The sequence below is a fragment of the Adiantum capillus-veneris genome, chromosome 6, assembly GCF_014529385.1.
Source record: "Adiantum capillus-veneris isolate H3 chromosome 6, ASM1452938v2, whole genome shotgun sequence".
Lineage (NCBI taxonomy): Eukaryota > Viridiplantae > Streptophyta > Polypodiopsida > Polypodiales > Pteridaceae > Adiantum > Adiantum capillus-veneris.
The window spans coordinates 40,331,932-40,344,251 of record NC_140936.1 but is presented as its reverse complement, the minus strand read 5'-3'; the positions used below and the strand labels follow the sequence as shown (position 1 = coordinate 40,344,251).

Below are 12,320 nucleotides of genomic sequence, written 5' to 3'. Positions count from 1 at the left end.
TACCATGTTTATGTTGCTACCATTAATTAAATTCACCCGCTATGCTTACAAAGTAATCTCACAAAAGTGCTTCATCTAATTTCTTAATTCCGCTACTCTCAAAGTTCATAGGCCATTTCCATTACATATGAAGGTGGAAACTCAAAAGACCTTTTGTGTCCATGTAAAAAGGTGACCAACTTCACATTGGTATATTTGTGTTTCTCCTCTCTTTTATTTTTCCTTTAGCGTTTTTTTCCCTTTAAAGCTTCCCCCCCCCGCTCTCTCTCTCTCTCTCTTTCTCTCTCTCTCTCTCTCATTGTTGTGTCCGTCCATCCCGGCTGATAACTATAGACTAGTATATCATTTTTTTGTTGTTGAGGAAATCTGTGGATTAGGAATACCTTTTAAGTTTTTTAAAATCATTTAGGAATACCTTTTAATTCTTTTCATTTTAAGACGTGCCAATGATTTAAAAAAGGGAAAATTACCAAAATACCCCTCTAATTTGTGGAAATTCCCAAAATACCCCTCAAATTTCAAAAATTCCCAAAATACCCTTGTATCTATTTTGGTTGAATTATTCAAGCTTATCATTCCTTTATTCTTTTCTGACAATCAAGATCCGTTTTTGAGTGCTTAGCATGTGATTTGTCACAAATTACCTCGCAAAAAAGGGCAATTATATCTAAAAATAATGAAGCAATTCCTCTATAAATCCTACATAACCTACTCAAATTCTAGTTTTAGTATCTTGTATTGATAGACAATCAGTCTTCTTATGAAAGGTATGAATTTTTTAATCTTTGGAAAAATTTTATCTCACAACCAGGGGTATTTTGGGAATTTTGGAAAATTTGAGGGGTATTTTGGGAAATTATGACAAAATATCGGGGGTATTTTGGGAATTTTTGAAATTTGAGGGGTATTTTGGGAATTTCCACAAATTAGAGGGGTATTTTGGTAATTTTCCCTTTAAAAAAAATTGTTATGACACGAATCTTGCAAGTTCTGGACTGCCTAGTGGCGAGGCAACCAACTAGGTGCGCATGCAAGAGGGGGTAGCCAAAGGCGACGGACGCAGGCAGGGCGCAAGGTAGCTCATGAGGGGAAAGTCGGACCAGTGCGCCAGTTGGCAGAGCAGTGTGCACAACGGAAGGGGAGGCATCAAAGGTTTTTTTAATTGCAAAATGAGTCGCATGCAGTCACACGAGCTCTCTCGAAGTGTTGCCTTGATTGAGAGGGCTTACTTTTAATCGGGGTGTGCGAGCTCGATTTGTGAATATTGCATGTTCCCATTTTGAAATCAATATGCAAAGTGCAATATTGGAAGAAGAATCTTTGGAGATTCTGCCTAATAATGAAGTTTGATGGTGCGTCCTTTGAAATTATTGTTTGTGCATGAGAGAACTTTGACAGATTTTGTGGAGATGCAGATGACAAGGCCAAGACAGCCCATTTGCAGGCGCTGGAAGGAGCGCAAGAACGGCTTGAGCTGTGGCCCGCAAACTTGCTCTCGGAGGGCAGCTTCGATGCTGTCGTTGATGGGTGCCATGGTGTCTTCCACACCGCTACTCCCGTTAAAATTGTCAAGTCGGACCCTCAGGTAAGAGCTTTCTTGCTTCATTCTCTACCCATTTTTGTGTGTGTGTGTGTGTGTGTGTGAGAGAGAGAGAGAGAGAGAGAGAGAGAGAGAGAGAGAGAGAGAGAGATGTAAAATTGTCATGTACGCTCTGCATGTTGCTCTATCGCTTGAATAAATATGTGTAAGATGTTTACATCCAAAGAGCTGCTTTACCACTTCATGATTAGAGGATACATCAAAGGATATATCTCGCGGTTGTATGGGTATTTTCCTCCATGATCTCATTGTATATCTTCCATGTTTTTTCCCATATTTATTGTATATAGATAAATATATAGCTCTTCTAATGGCTTCAAAAAAAATATATTCTCTACCTATATAGTTCTAAACTTCTAAAGAGAAACAAACTCTAAAGGAAAAATAAGCAAAAGAAAAACACATATGTATCAATGTGTAGTCAACCATATGGACATAAAAAGTCTTTGCCTTTCCATTTTCATAGGTCTTTTCATTTCCTAAACTCACCTTTCATGTATGCGCGTAAGATATTTTGAGACTGGGGAGACCTAATAGACCTTTGGTCGACTTTTTATGTAATGCAAAGGGTCACAAGCCCCACTTCTTGTGTGTGTGTGTGTGAGAGAGAGAGAGAGAGAGAGAGAGAGAGAGAGAGAGAGAGAGAGAGAGATATTAATGTCTGCAAAAGGTCAAATTGACCTATGAAACCAAAAGGTATAACCATATGAGAAGTGATACAATCATCTTGGAAAAACATTATAAAGAAAATCCTAGATCCAAAACAAAATTTGGTGGTCCGCAAGGGTAGTGAGGCTATAGGTAACAAGGATACGGCCTTTGTGATACAAATAACATTACTGCGGAGGAGATAATAACGGGTGAAAAGGAAGTGATTCATCCCATGGGAACTTGCATAAGTCTCTGCACGTAGCATCGAACTCAATAGCCTAGGAGGTCTTGCATAGTTTCCAGTGATAATATTCTCAATTCTCTCTTGTATGCATTGTCTATGCATAAATCTCTAAGGTCTTGGACATTTGAATTGGTCAAGTTGGATTATGCGATCAAGTAGTACACCTTGTCGAGGAGATATCTCTTGGTGTTGCTCGGAAGTTTCTTGAGTGATGGTGGTGAAGGAACCCATATGCTGTTTTTGGACTGGGCCCTTTGTGGTTCGATATGCTGCTCTTCAAGATTCTCTCTCTAACTTTGTATAACTATAGAAAAAAGAGCCCCAAACATCTCTCATGAGTGTAGTCCATGACTTGAGAGAGTGGTCCAAACCCCTCTCTAAATAGGTAGCGTAATCGTCCTTGGATCTCATAATAAGTTGTGCAATTGTATATGTAATGTTCCTTTGTCTTAGACTCCTTTTGACGAATCTAACATATTTTCATAGAGGTATATCTCTATATTTACCAGCTTTATATCTAGTTGATGTGATGAGGTGCGTATCTAGAAAATTGTACACCTCAATACATGTGAAAGGTGGTGATGCATGCTAATGTTGTTGGAAAGATAGGTGCAAGAATGCAAGATGGAGAAGATGAAGGAGAAGCTAAAGAGCAAGGGAAGTTGTATTACTGTGCGTGCTAATACAAAGATAAGGCTTATACAAGTTGAGGGAAAAAAATCTCCTAGAACCTTCTTGTCGATAGTCATAGTCTCTCTGACATACTTGATAATACTCCTCAATGTGCTTTGTGAGAGCATGGAACACTGGGTTCCTCGCAACTGCCAAAGCACCTTGACGATCAGTGAAGATCGTGGTGGCAGACTTGTAATGATTTTACTTATTACTTAGTCTTTGTTTAACTGGCCATTACACTGTAGAGGGTGGTATTCATTCAATTACTTGTTAACTTTACAGAGAGGATTAAGAAGAAAAGAGAACACAGATGCGTCCAACAACTAGAATGTCACTTCGCACACAAAGATCGACGAGTCATGACAGGAACTGAATACGTTGAACTTTGTGTTGATGTATGCTCATGTGTGTGTGCGTGTTGTGTGTGTTGTGTTTGGGAGCATATGTTAGTACCTAGTTCTACACCCACTATTGAGTATTGACGACGTTAGTGGAGATGTCATGGTATTTAGTCAATACTAGGCATGATGGAGCTGATGGTTATATTATCTTGTGGGTGATTACCATAGATCTATACCTTGCACTTTCCTTTGGTGAATTTGTGCTTATCCTAGATTTATCTAGGCATATAGATTCTGTAAGGTGCAGCGGAACGAATGTTGAACTTTGCTCAAGATGAGTTCTCCGAACTGTGCTCAAGGTTCCTTTTACTGAGGGAAGGGAGAGCCTTCCGTGTCTTTAGTGAGAGAGTGCAATGGATACAAACAAAGTGAATGGACACTGTGAATGAAGGTGCATGAGACTGAGAGATAGAGAGAGAAGAGAAATACGACACCAGAGACGTTGTAAAACCCTCCTCCAAGGGTCCCACTCTCTATAGCGACAGCGGTCTACTTATGATTGCACAAATCTCTACAATGCTTGGAATTGCGGACGATGTTGACGACGACAACGAGACGGGCTGAAATCTGAAAACGCTAATGGCTAATGTAACAGACTTGGACACTCCAAGTCAAGAATCTACCGCGACAACACCAAAAAACCACTTCAAACAGTTTACAGTTCACAATTAATTCAACACTGGCCCGACGGAGTTCCGTGCTTAGAGTATTGGCCCCAAAGACTAGCGCCCCTTTCGGTATTTCTTTTTGTATTAATCTGAGTTCAAAGTACAAGAGTGCGGGCAGGCGCTCACACTCAGACTCTGCGTCCAGATGCTCTGAGTTATGAGGCCCTGCCTGCTTATTTAAAGTGTACAAGGGATGCCAAAAGCAGAGCCCCAAAAGCTGAAAATTAAAAGCCTAAAAATAAAGCAAAGGCTCTTTCTCTCACAAGCTCCTATGCTTTAGTAGAATAAAGCAACTTTCAAATTTGCGTGGAATTCAAGCCTTGCGTAGCTTTTCAGCTTCCGTAAAATCCGCTGCGATTTGTGGGCGTCCTACAGCTACCACGTGTCAATCATCCCGCTTTTTCTGGGCAGTGTCACAAATGCGGGCACCACGTGCCAATAGAAAAGAACAGACTGAACAGACTTTTAGCACTTCAATAACAACTGAACTGAAAGAGAGAGACGACACGCGACACGGAGTGGCGGAAGTCCACCCCAGAGAGTATTGGCCCCAAACCTTGGCGCCCCTTTCGGTATTTCTTTATATTGCATCATCAAAGTACAAGCCGATACTCCAGACTCTGCACCTTCTCCAGGAAGCATGCCAGAGAATGAGCCCTAGCCTCATATTTAAAGGCCCTTGGCCTGAAAAGCAGTTATAGTAAAAAGCCTTTAAAACTCAAAAGCTTCTGGTCCAAAAAGCAGTTTACATGAAAAACTTTCAAACTCAAAAGCTTATGGTCCAAAAAGCAATGCCAAAAGCTGCCAACGTAAATCACGGAAATCCGTACAGCCTGCCACGTCATCATGTCAGCGCAATTTTTGGAATTTGTCTGCTGCCTTAGGGTTAGGGCTTCTAGCAGAAATTAGGGTTTGCAGGTTTTAGGGTTAGGGTTTCCAGAATTAGGGTTTCTGCAATTAGGGTTTAGGCAGAAATTAGGGTTTGCAGGTTTTAGGGTTAGGGTTTCCAGAATTAGGGTTTCAGCAGTTAGGGTTTTTGGCAGAAATTAGGGTTTGCAGGTTTTAGGGTTAGGGTTTCCAGAATTAGGGTTTCAGCAGTTAGGGTTTTTGGCAGAAATTAGGGTTAGGGTTTCTGCTCTCGGTCAACCACGTCATCACTCTGTGACACTTCTTCTGTTGCTTGTTCCTTCTAGGGTTTAGGCCCCTCGGCCGGTAGCTCCGTTCTTCAGTAGGTCGACACGTCAGCAGTTTGTTACATCTCCCCTTCTTGAAAGAGAATAATCGTCCGCGATTACAGCATATCTGCAAAACAACTCAAGTTAGTTCAAAAATTTCCGAGGGTCATTCCGAGGGACAATCAATTTGCTCTTTTTATTAAGGAGTTAGCTTCTCCTTTCTGCTCTTTTGATCAAGGAGTTAGCTGCTCCTATCGGCTGTTTTGATCAAGGAGTTAGCTTCTCCTTTCGTCCAGATCGGAACTCTTGATATTCCGGCGTAGTAAAATTAGCCATCACACCCAGACCGTACTGATCTTCCTCGGGTGTCTTGATGCACTAAAATTACATACCCAGGCAATCTCATCCAATTAGGAATATTCAGTGGTTGGCACATCACAATGCAACACAAATGCTCACATATGCTTGTTACAAGACATAGAAACATAAAGCCGCCGATGAACACTCCTCCCGCATAACCTAACAAGGTCCGGGCCGGGAGATATTCAACGACTCCCTCATCACTCCTCCCGCATAACCTAAAAATGTCCGGGCCGGGAGATATAGAGGCCTTTTACAACCAAACGCCCCCCAGACCGCAGCCTGCGTCGTTTGGAGGTGCTGAGAGTAACCACTGCTCAGACTTCTTAATACTCCTCCCGCATAACCATCCAGGTCCGGGCCGGGAGTCACACCAACAATTATTTTACAAGCATACAACCAAACGCTCCCCAAGCATCGGCCTGCGTCGTTCGGAGGTTTTCAAACATACAACGAAACGCTCCCCAGGCATCGGCCTGCGTCGTTCCCAGGTTCAAACAATACCAAAACAGTATTTCTCACTTCTCCACCCGGGAGTAAAATCACCAATCATTGAAACCAGTATCAAACCAGAGTCAAACAATTCAAATCGGCACCAAAACAAGTTCAAAACAGATACCATCCATTTCAAACAAATTACAAACAGGATCACCAAACAAGCTCAAACAGAACTCAAACTTAAAAAAGCAATCTCTACATCAATCGAGCTCGAAAAGTCGACTGACTTTCCATCCTGAAACCTGCACCAAAAATTAGGGTTAGGTTCATTCCATAAGGTCATAGCTGAGCACAACATGGTCCATCAGCTCTTGGACAAACAATGTTTCTTTGGCGGCGATAGTAGTCCCAAGATAGCAATCGCACTCGGTCTCCAAGTTCATCTGCTCGTGAAGAGACATCTACTGGGAGATGTCGAGAAACTTCAAGTTATAATCTGCTAGGGTTTCCATGGCAAGCATTTCAGGATACCCCGCTCTGCCAAAAGTTGCACTCCGAAGGAAGATGTCAGAAACCATATAACTTCGGGCAAAAAATATCTTGAAAGTTTGCCAAGTACTTGGAGTATGCTGCTTGGTAGCTGTAGACGTCAACATCTGCATGGCACTGCTTCTGAAAAAAAACAGTGACTTGAAACAAATCTGGATCCTTCTCTTGCAAGTGATCTTAATTGGCTGATGCCCTGTAAGACACTGCGGTGAAGACGGGAGCGCGCCCGATGCGCAATGAAGTAAGGGTGGGAGTGGCTAATAAGTCCGGGTTGAGAGTGGCTAATAAGTCTCAAATAAAGCTGTGTCTGCTCTTTTGTAGGACCGGTATGCTTTCAGAAAAGCACACGCCTGATGCTCTGATACCACTGTCACAAATGCAGGCACCACGTGCCAATAGAAAAGAACAGACTGAACAGACTTTTAGTACTTCAATAACAACTGAACTGAAAGAGAGAGACGACACGCGACACGGAGTGGCGGAAGTCCACCCCAGAGAGTATTGGCCCCAAACCTTGGCGTCCCTTTCGGTATTTCTTTATATTGCATCATCAAAGTACAAGCCGGTACTCCAGACTCTGCACCTTCTCCAGGAAGCATGCCAGAGAATGAGCCCTAGCCTCATATTTAAAGGCCCTTGGCCTGAAAAGCAGTTATAGTAAAAAGCCTTTAAAACTCAAAAGCTTCTGGTCCAAAAAGCAGTTTACATGAAAAACTTTCAAACTCAAAAGCTTATGGTCCAAAAAGCAATGCCAAAAGCTGCCAGCGTAAATCACGGAAATCCGTACAGCCTGCCACGTCATCATGTCAGCGCAATTTTCGGAATTTGTTTGCTGCCTTAGGGTTAGGGCTTTTGGCAGAAATTAGGGTTTGCAGGTTTTAGGGTTAGGGTTTCCAGAATTAGGGTTTCTGCAATTAGGGTTTAGGCAGAAATTAGGGTTTGCAGGTTTTAGGGTTAGGGTTTCCAGAATTAGGGTTTCAGCAGTTAGGGTTTTTGGCAGAAATTAGGGTTTGCAGTTTTTAGGGTTAGGGTTTCCAGAATTAGGGTTTCAGCAGTTAGGGTTTTTGGCAGAAATTAGGGTTTGCAGGTTTTAGGGTTAGGGTTTCCAGAATTAGGGTTTCAGCAGTTAGGGTTTTTGGCAGAAATTAGGGTTAGGGTTTCTGCTCTCGGTCAACCACGTCATCACTCTGTGACACTTCTTATGTTGCTTGTTCCTTTTAGGGTTTAGGCCCCTCGGCCGGTAGCTCCGTTCTTCAGTAGGTCGACACGTCAGCAGTTTGTTACAAGCAGTCTCGCCACGTCAGCTTTTCAGCCCCTTACAGAGCAGCCACGTCATCATGACACAGACAGGTGTGTGTATACCGCAGCCACGTCACGAGTTTGTGACATACCCCCCTCCTGAAAGCATTGTAATCGCCCTCGATTACGCCTGCAAAACGGACAGAGGCCATAAACTGTCTTAGCAGACACTGACTGTTAGTACGGATGCACTAGGAACACACATCTAGCACATGTACCAATCGACAATCACATCACAGGACATCACAGAACATCACATGACATTCAACATTCATTCGGATCTTAGACCATGATTTATCGGCAATGTAGCTAGCAATCGCATCTAGATGCAGTGGGGACCTCATTGATGTCCGATTGACTAACCCCTATTGCAACCATGTCTATTCGAGATCAATTAGACCAAAATGCTGCAGTCATTTCGTCTATCAGTTCCCGCACTTAAAACAAGTCAAGAACAAATCAGTTTCATATTCAGGAATTCCATTTCATAAAGTCATACAGTAGAATATTGTCAGCTCTCAGTATCCCTGAAGCTCAAAGAGACATCAATGACTTTAGTATACAAAAATCAAGGCATCTGTTGACAAAGGAGCGGAGTAATTGTGCATCCCACTGCACCAGATCTCCGGCCAAGCTGAATTCTGGGTTCCATTTGGAGTAGACTATACTAAACCAAAAGCTTCGAGGTAAAATTTCACAATCTGAGGAGTATCTGCTAGGTCCTCCTCCTCCATCCACTTCGCATCCGATACAAGATAGTTCTTGAACTTAACCAAAAACCGCCTTCGGACTTTACCTTTATTCTTTGTATCCTTATGTGCCAAAATCTGTTTAGAAACAAGGATCTCCTCGTTTTCTTCCACTTCGGGTTGCTCATCAAGCTCCCCATCATCAAGCACATCACCTTTAAAAGGTTTTAAGAGACTCATGGAATGCATTGTGAATCCTCCAAGTGTCAGGTAGTTTTAGTCGGAAGGAGACATCATTGATCTTTTCAGAGATCTGGAAAGATCCGTAGTATCGCATACTAAGCGGAAAAAGCCTCTCCTTTCCCTTCTTCTTTCTCAAGCGTGCCTTCTCAAAACGTAAGAGCACCCAATCATCCTCCTTTAATTTCAAATCGCAACGATGGTGATCCGCTGCCTTTTCTGTCGTTCTTGAGATTTCTGCAAAGTCTCACGGACCTTGGCAAAAACCGTGTCTAAGTCGCACTTATACTAATCCGCTTCAAAAATCTTATCTTTCATGCTTAGGAAGGGTGGAACCTTCGCAACACCTTCAACAATCTCAAATGGCGCCTTCCCCGTCGAAGAGTGTATCGTGTTATTGTAGGCAAATTCCACCAAAGGTAGATACTTTTCCCATTGAGTCTTCTGATCCGGGATATAAGACTTCAATAAATCTAAAATCATTGAGTTGGCAATCTCAAATTGCCCGTCAGTCTGCGGATGGAACGATGACGAGAACTGCAACCGCGTATCAACGTTCTCCCAAATTGCCTTCCAAAACAAACTCGTAAATCGAGGGTCCCTGTCAGAGACAATTGTCTAAGGCATGCCATGTAATTTGAAGATCTGGGCCACAAATAGTCTCGCTAAGTGATCCGGCTTGACTGTTTTCTTCACTGGAATGAAACGAGCCTGCTTGCTAAATCTGTCAATAACAGTCCAAATACCATCATGACCACTCTATGTTCTCGGGAGATCAAAAATGAAATCCATTGCAATACTTTCCTAGGGGCGGGTGGGTATGGGCAAAGGCTGTAACAATCCCTGTGCTTTATGCCTGTCAAACTTGACCTTCTAGCATACCAAGCAACTGCGCACACTCTTCCACATCCTTCTTGAGTCTCGGCCAAAAGAAGTATCTCTCTATCCCTTTCATGGTGGTAGCGACGCCGCGGTGACCCGTAAAAGGTGGACAGTGGCATTCAGTCATAACCTTTTCCCTCAACGGCTGTGTAACTCACAACATGGTTTTTCTCATCAAGTAGCCACTGTAACAGACTTGGACACTCCAAGTCAAGAATCAACCGCGACAACACCAAATAACCACTTCAAAACAATTCACAGATCACAATAGATTTGCACTGGCCCGGCGGAGTTCCGTGCCTAGAGATATTGGCCCCAAAGACTGGCGCCCCTTTCGGTATTTCTTTTTATATTAATCAATTCAAAGTACAAGAGAGTGGGTCGGGATTCACTCTCAGACTCTGCGTCCAGATGCTCTGAGAAGTGAGGCCCTCACCACTAATTTAAAGGTTACAAGGGATGCCCAAAAGCAGAGCCCCAAAAGCTTCAAATCAAAAGCAATTGCTCTCTCTCTCTCACAGAGAGTCAAAACTTGAGAGCAAAAGCATTCTCTCTCTCTTTCTCATTGCGTAGAGAAAAAGCAAAATTTGCGTCGCTCATCATTTAAATTTTTTTTTCCCCTTCAGCCTCTGCGATTTCCAAAAATTAGGGTTTTCAGGAATTTTAGGGTTTTTGAAGGGCTGATGCAGACCAAGGTTGAATTGTCAAAGAAGCAGGAATTGATGACACAAATGATCAATGGAGACCTCTCCGCTATAACTGGCTAGTCTTGTTTAAAAGAAGCGTGGACCGCCAAGTACGAGCATTCCCCTTAGAGTAAGAGGCAACTCTCCGAATCTTGGAGTGCTCTGAATAGCGTCCTCCTGCGAAAGCAATGTCAAACTGCTGTATAAAAGACAAAGCCTTCGAAGCATTTGAGTATCCTGAAAAAGTATCAAACTTGATCGAGTGGCCACCTTCCTTAAACTCTCGGACTTTCTTGCTTTTATCTTCGAGAAAGTCATACTGGTTAGCTTTGTAAAAATTCTTCTTGTTCGCATAAAAGTTTCCGTCATCGGAATCTGAGCTATCTATAGACGAGTCCTCAGTAGAACTGTCAGTCTCTGCGCGAGATGTAGCCTTCTTTGCCTTTTTCTTGCCCTTTCCGAAGCTTTGTTTCTTGCTTTGCTTTTTACCTTTTCTGTCTTCTTTGCTCGAATCTGAAGAGCTAGAAGAACTGTCAGATGAAGAAGAAGAAGAAGAAGAAGAAGAAGAACTGGGTACTCCTTCAAATCGAACACGCTTCTTCCGTTTCTTTGCCTTGTCAAAAGTCGACTGACGACCCAAATATCCCGAGAAGTCAATTCTTTTCTTTTGCTTTTTTCCGTGCTTTTTGGCTTTCTTTGCGCGTCAAAAAGCTGAGCAATCCGAGCATCAACCACCTCTTCTAATTCCTTCTCTGAATATTTCTTGTGAGCAGAAGGTTTCTTGAGAGTGGGTGTGGTTGTTTTCTGCCACTGCTCATGCACTTCCTGAAAAGAAGTCTCGCTCATATATTTTGCAAATTTTGGATCCTTCGCAAAATTGAGCATCATCTTCGTTGCATCGCCGATCAATTGGCGATGCTCCATCTCTCGCCGCTCCTCCTGAGTAGGCCAAGGCGGCCATACTCTCTGCCGGAATCTTCGTTGTGATCCCTGCCCGCATCTCCAGATGCAGAGGGAGTCGACTGACTTTGCGTGAAGCCATAGGTGCCGCGGAAAAAAATTGGGGATCGGATTTCTCGTAGAAGAGAAATCGGCCGTGCTCTGATACCATTGTAACAGACTTGGACACTCCAAGTCAAGAATCAACCGCGATAGCACCAAATAACCACTTCAAAACAATTCACAGATCACAATAGATTTGCACTGGCCCGGCGGAGTTCTGTGCCTAGAGATATTGGCCCCAAAGACTGGCGCCCCTTTCGGTATTTCTTTTTATATTAATCAGTTCAAAGTACAAGAGAGTGGGTCGGGATTCACTCTCAGACTCTGCATCGAGATGCTCTGAGAAGTGAGGCCCTCACCACTAATTTAAAGGTTACAAGGGATGCCCAAAAGCAGAGCCCCAAAAGCTTCAAATCAAAAGCAATTGCTCTCTCTCTCTCTCACAGAGAGTCAAAACTTGAAAGCAAAAGCATTCTCTCTCTCTTTCTCATTGCGTAGAGAAAAAGCAAAATTTGCGTCGCTCATCATTTAATTTTTTTTTTCTCAGCCTCTGCGATTTTCGGAAATTAGGGTTTTTGGCAAAAATTAGGGTTTGCAAGAATTTTAGGGTTTCTGGCAGAAATTAGGGTTTTTGTTGTCCGCCACGTCATCACTTTGTGACAGCCATCCCGAATGGAATATCCCGCTACTATCTCCCCATCCCATATCTGTGTGAAAACGTCTTCAAAATCTGTATCTGTGGCATACTGGTCGACCATATC

The 12,320-nt window shown here is 42.9% G+C and overlaps 1 protein-coding gene across 3 annotated transcripts in view; it reads left to right on the top strand.

Annotated features, from left to right (window-relative positions):
• LOC147455386 (tetraketide alpha-pyrone reductase 1-like) overlaps positions 1-12,320 on the top strand; it is a 52,889-nt gene that overhangs the window by 23,716 nt on the left and 16,853 nt on the right. For 2 of the 3 annotated variants that reach the window (XM_086514162.1, XM_086514163.1), the window contains exon 2: positions 1,416-1,585. In XM_086514162.1, coding sequence (XP_086370288.1) covers positions 1,416-1,585 — 170 coding nt within the window. Of the gene's footprint in view, positions 1-1,102; positions 1,353-1,415; positions 1,586-12,320 lie in introns of those variants that run through there. The other variant, XM_086514164.1, reaches the window with a different exon arrangement.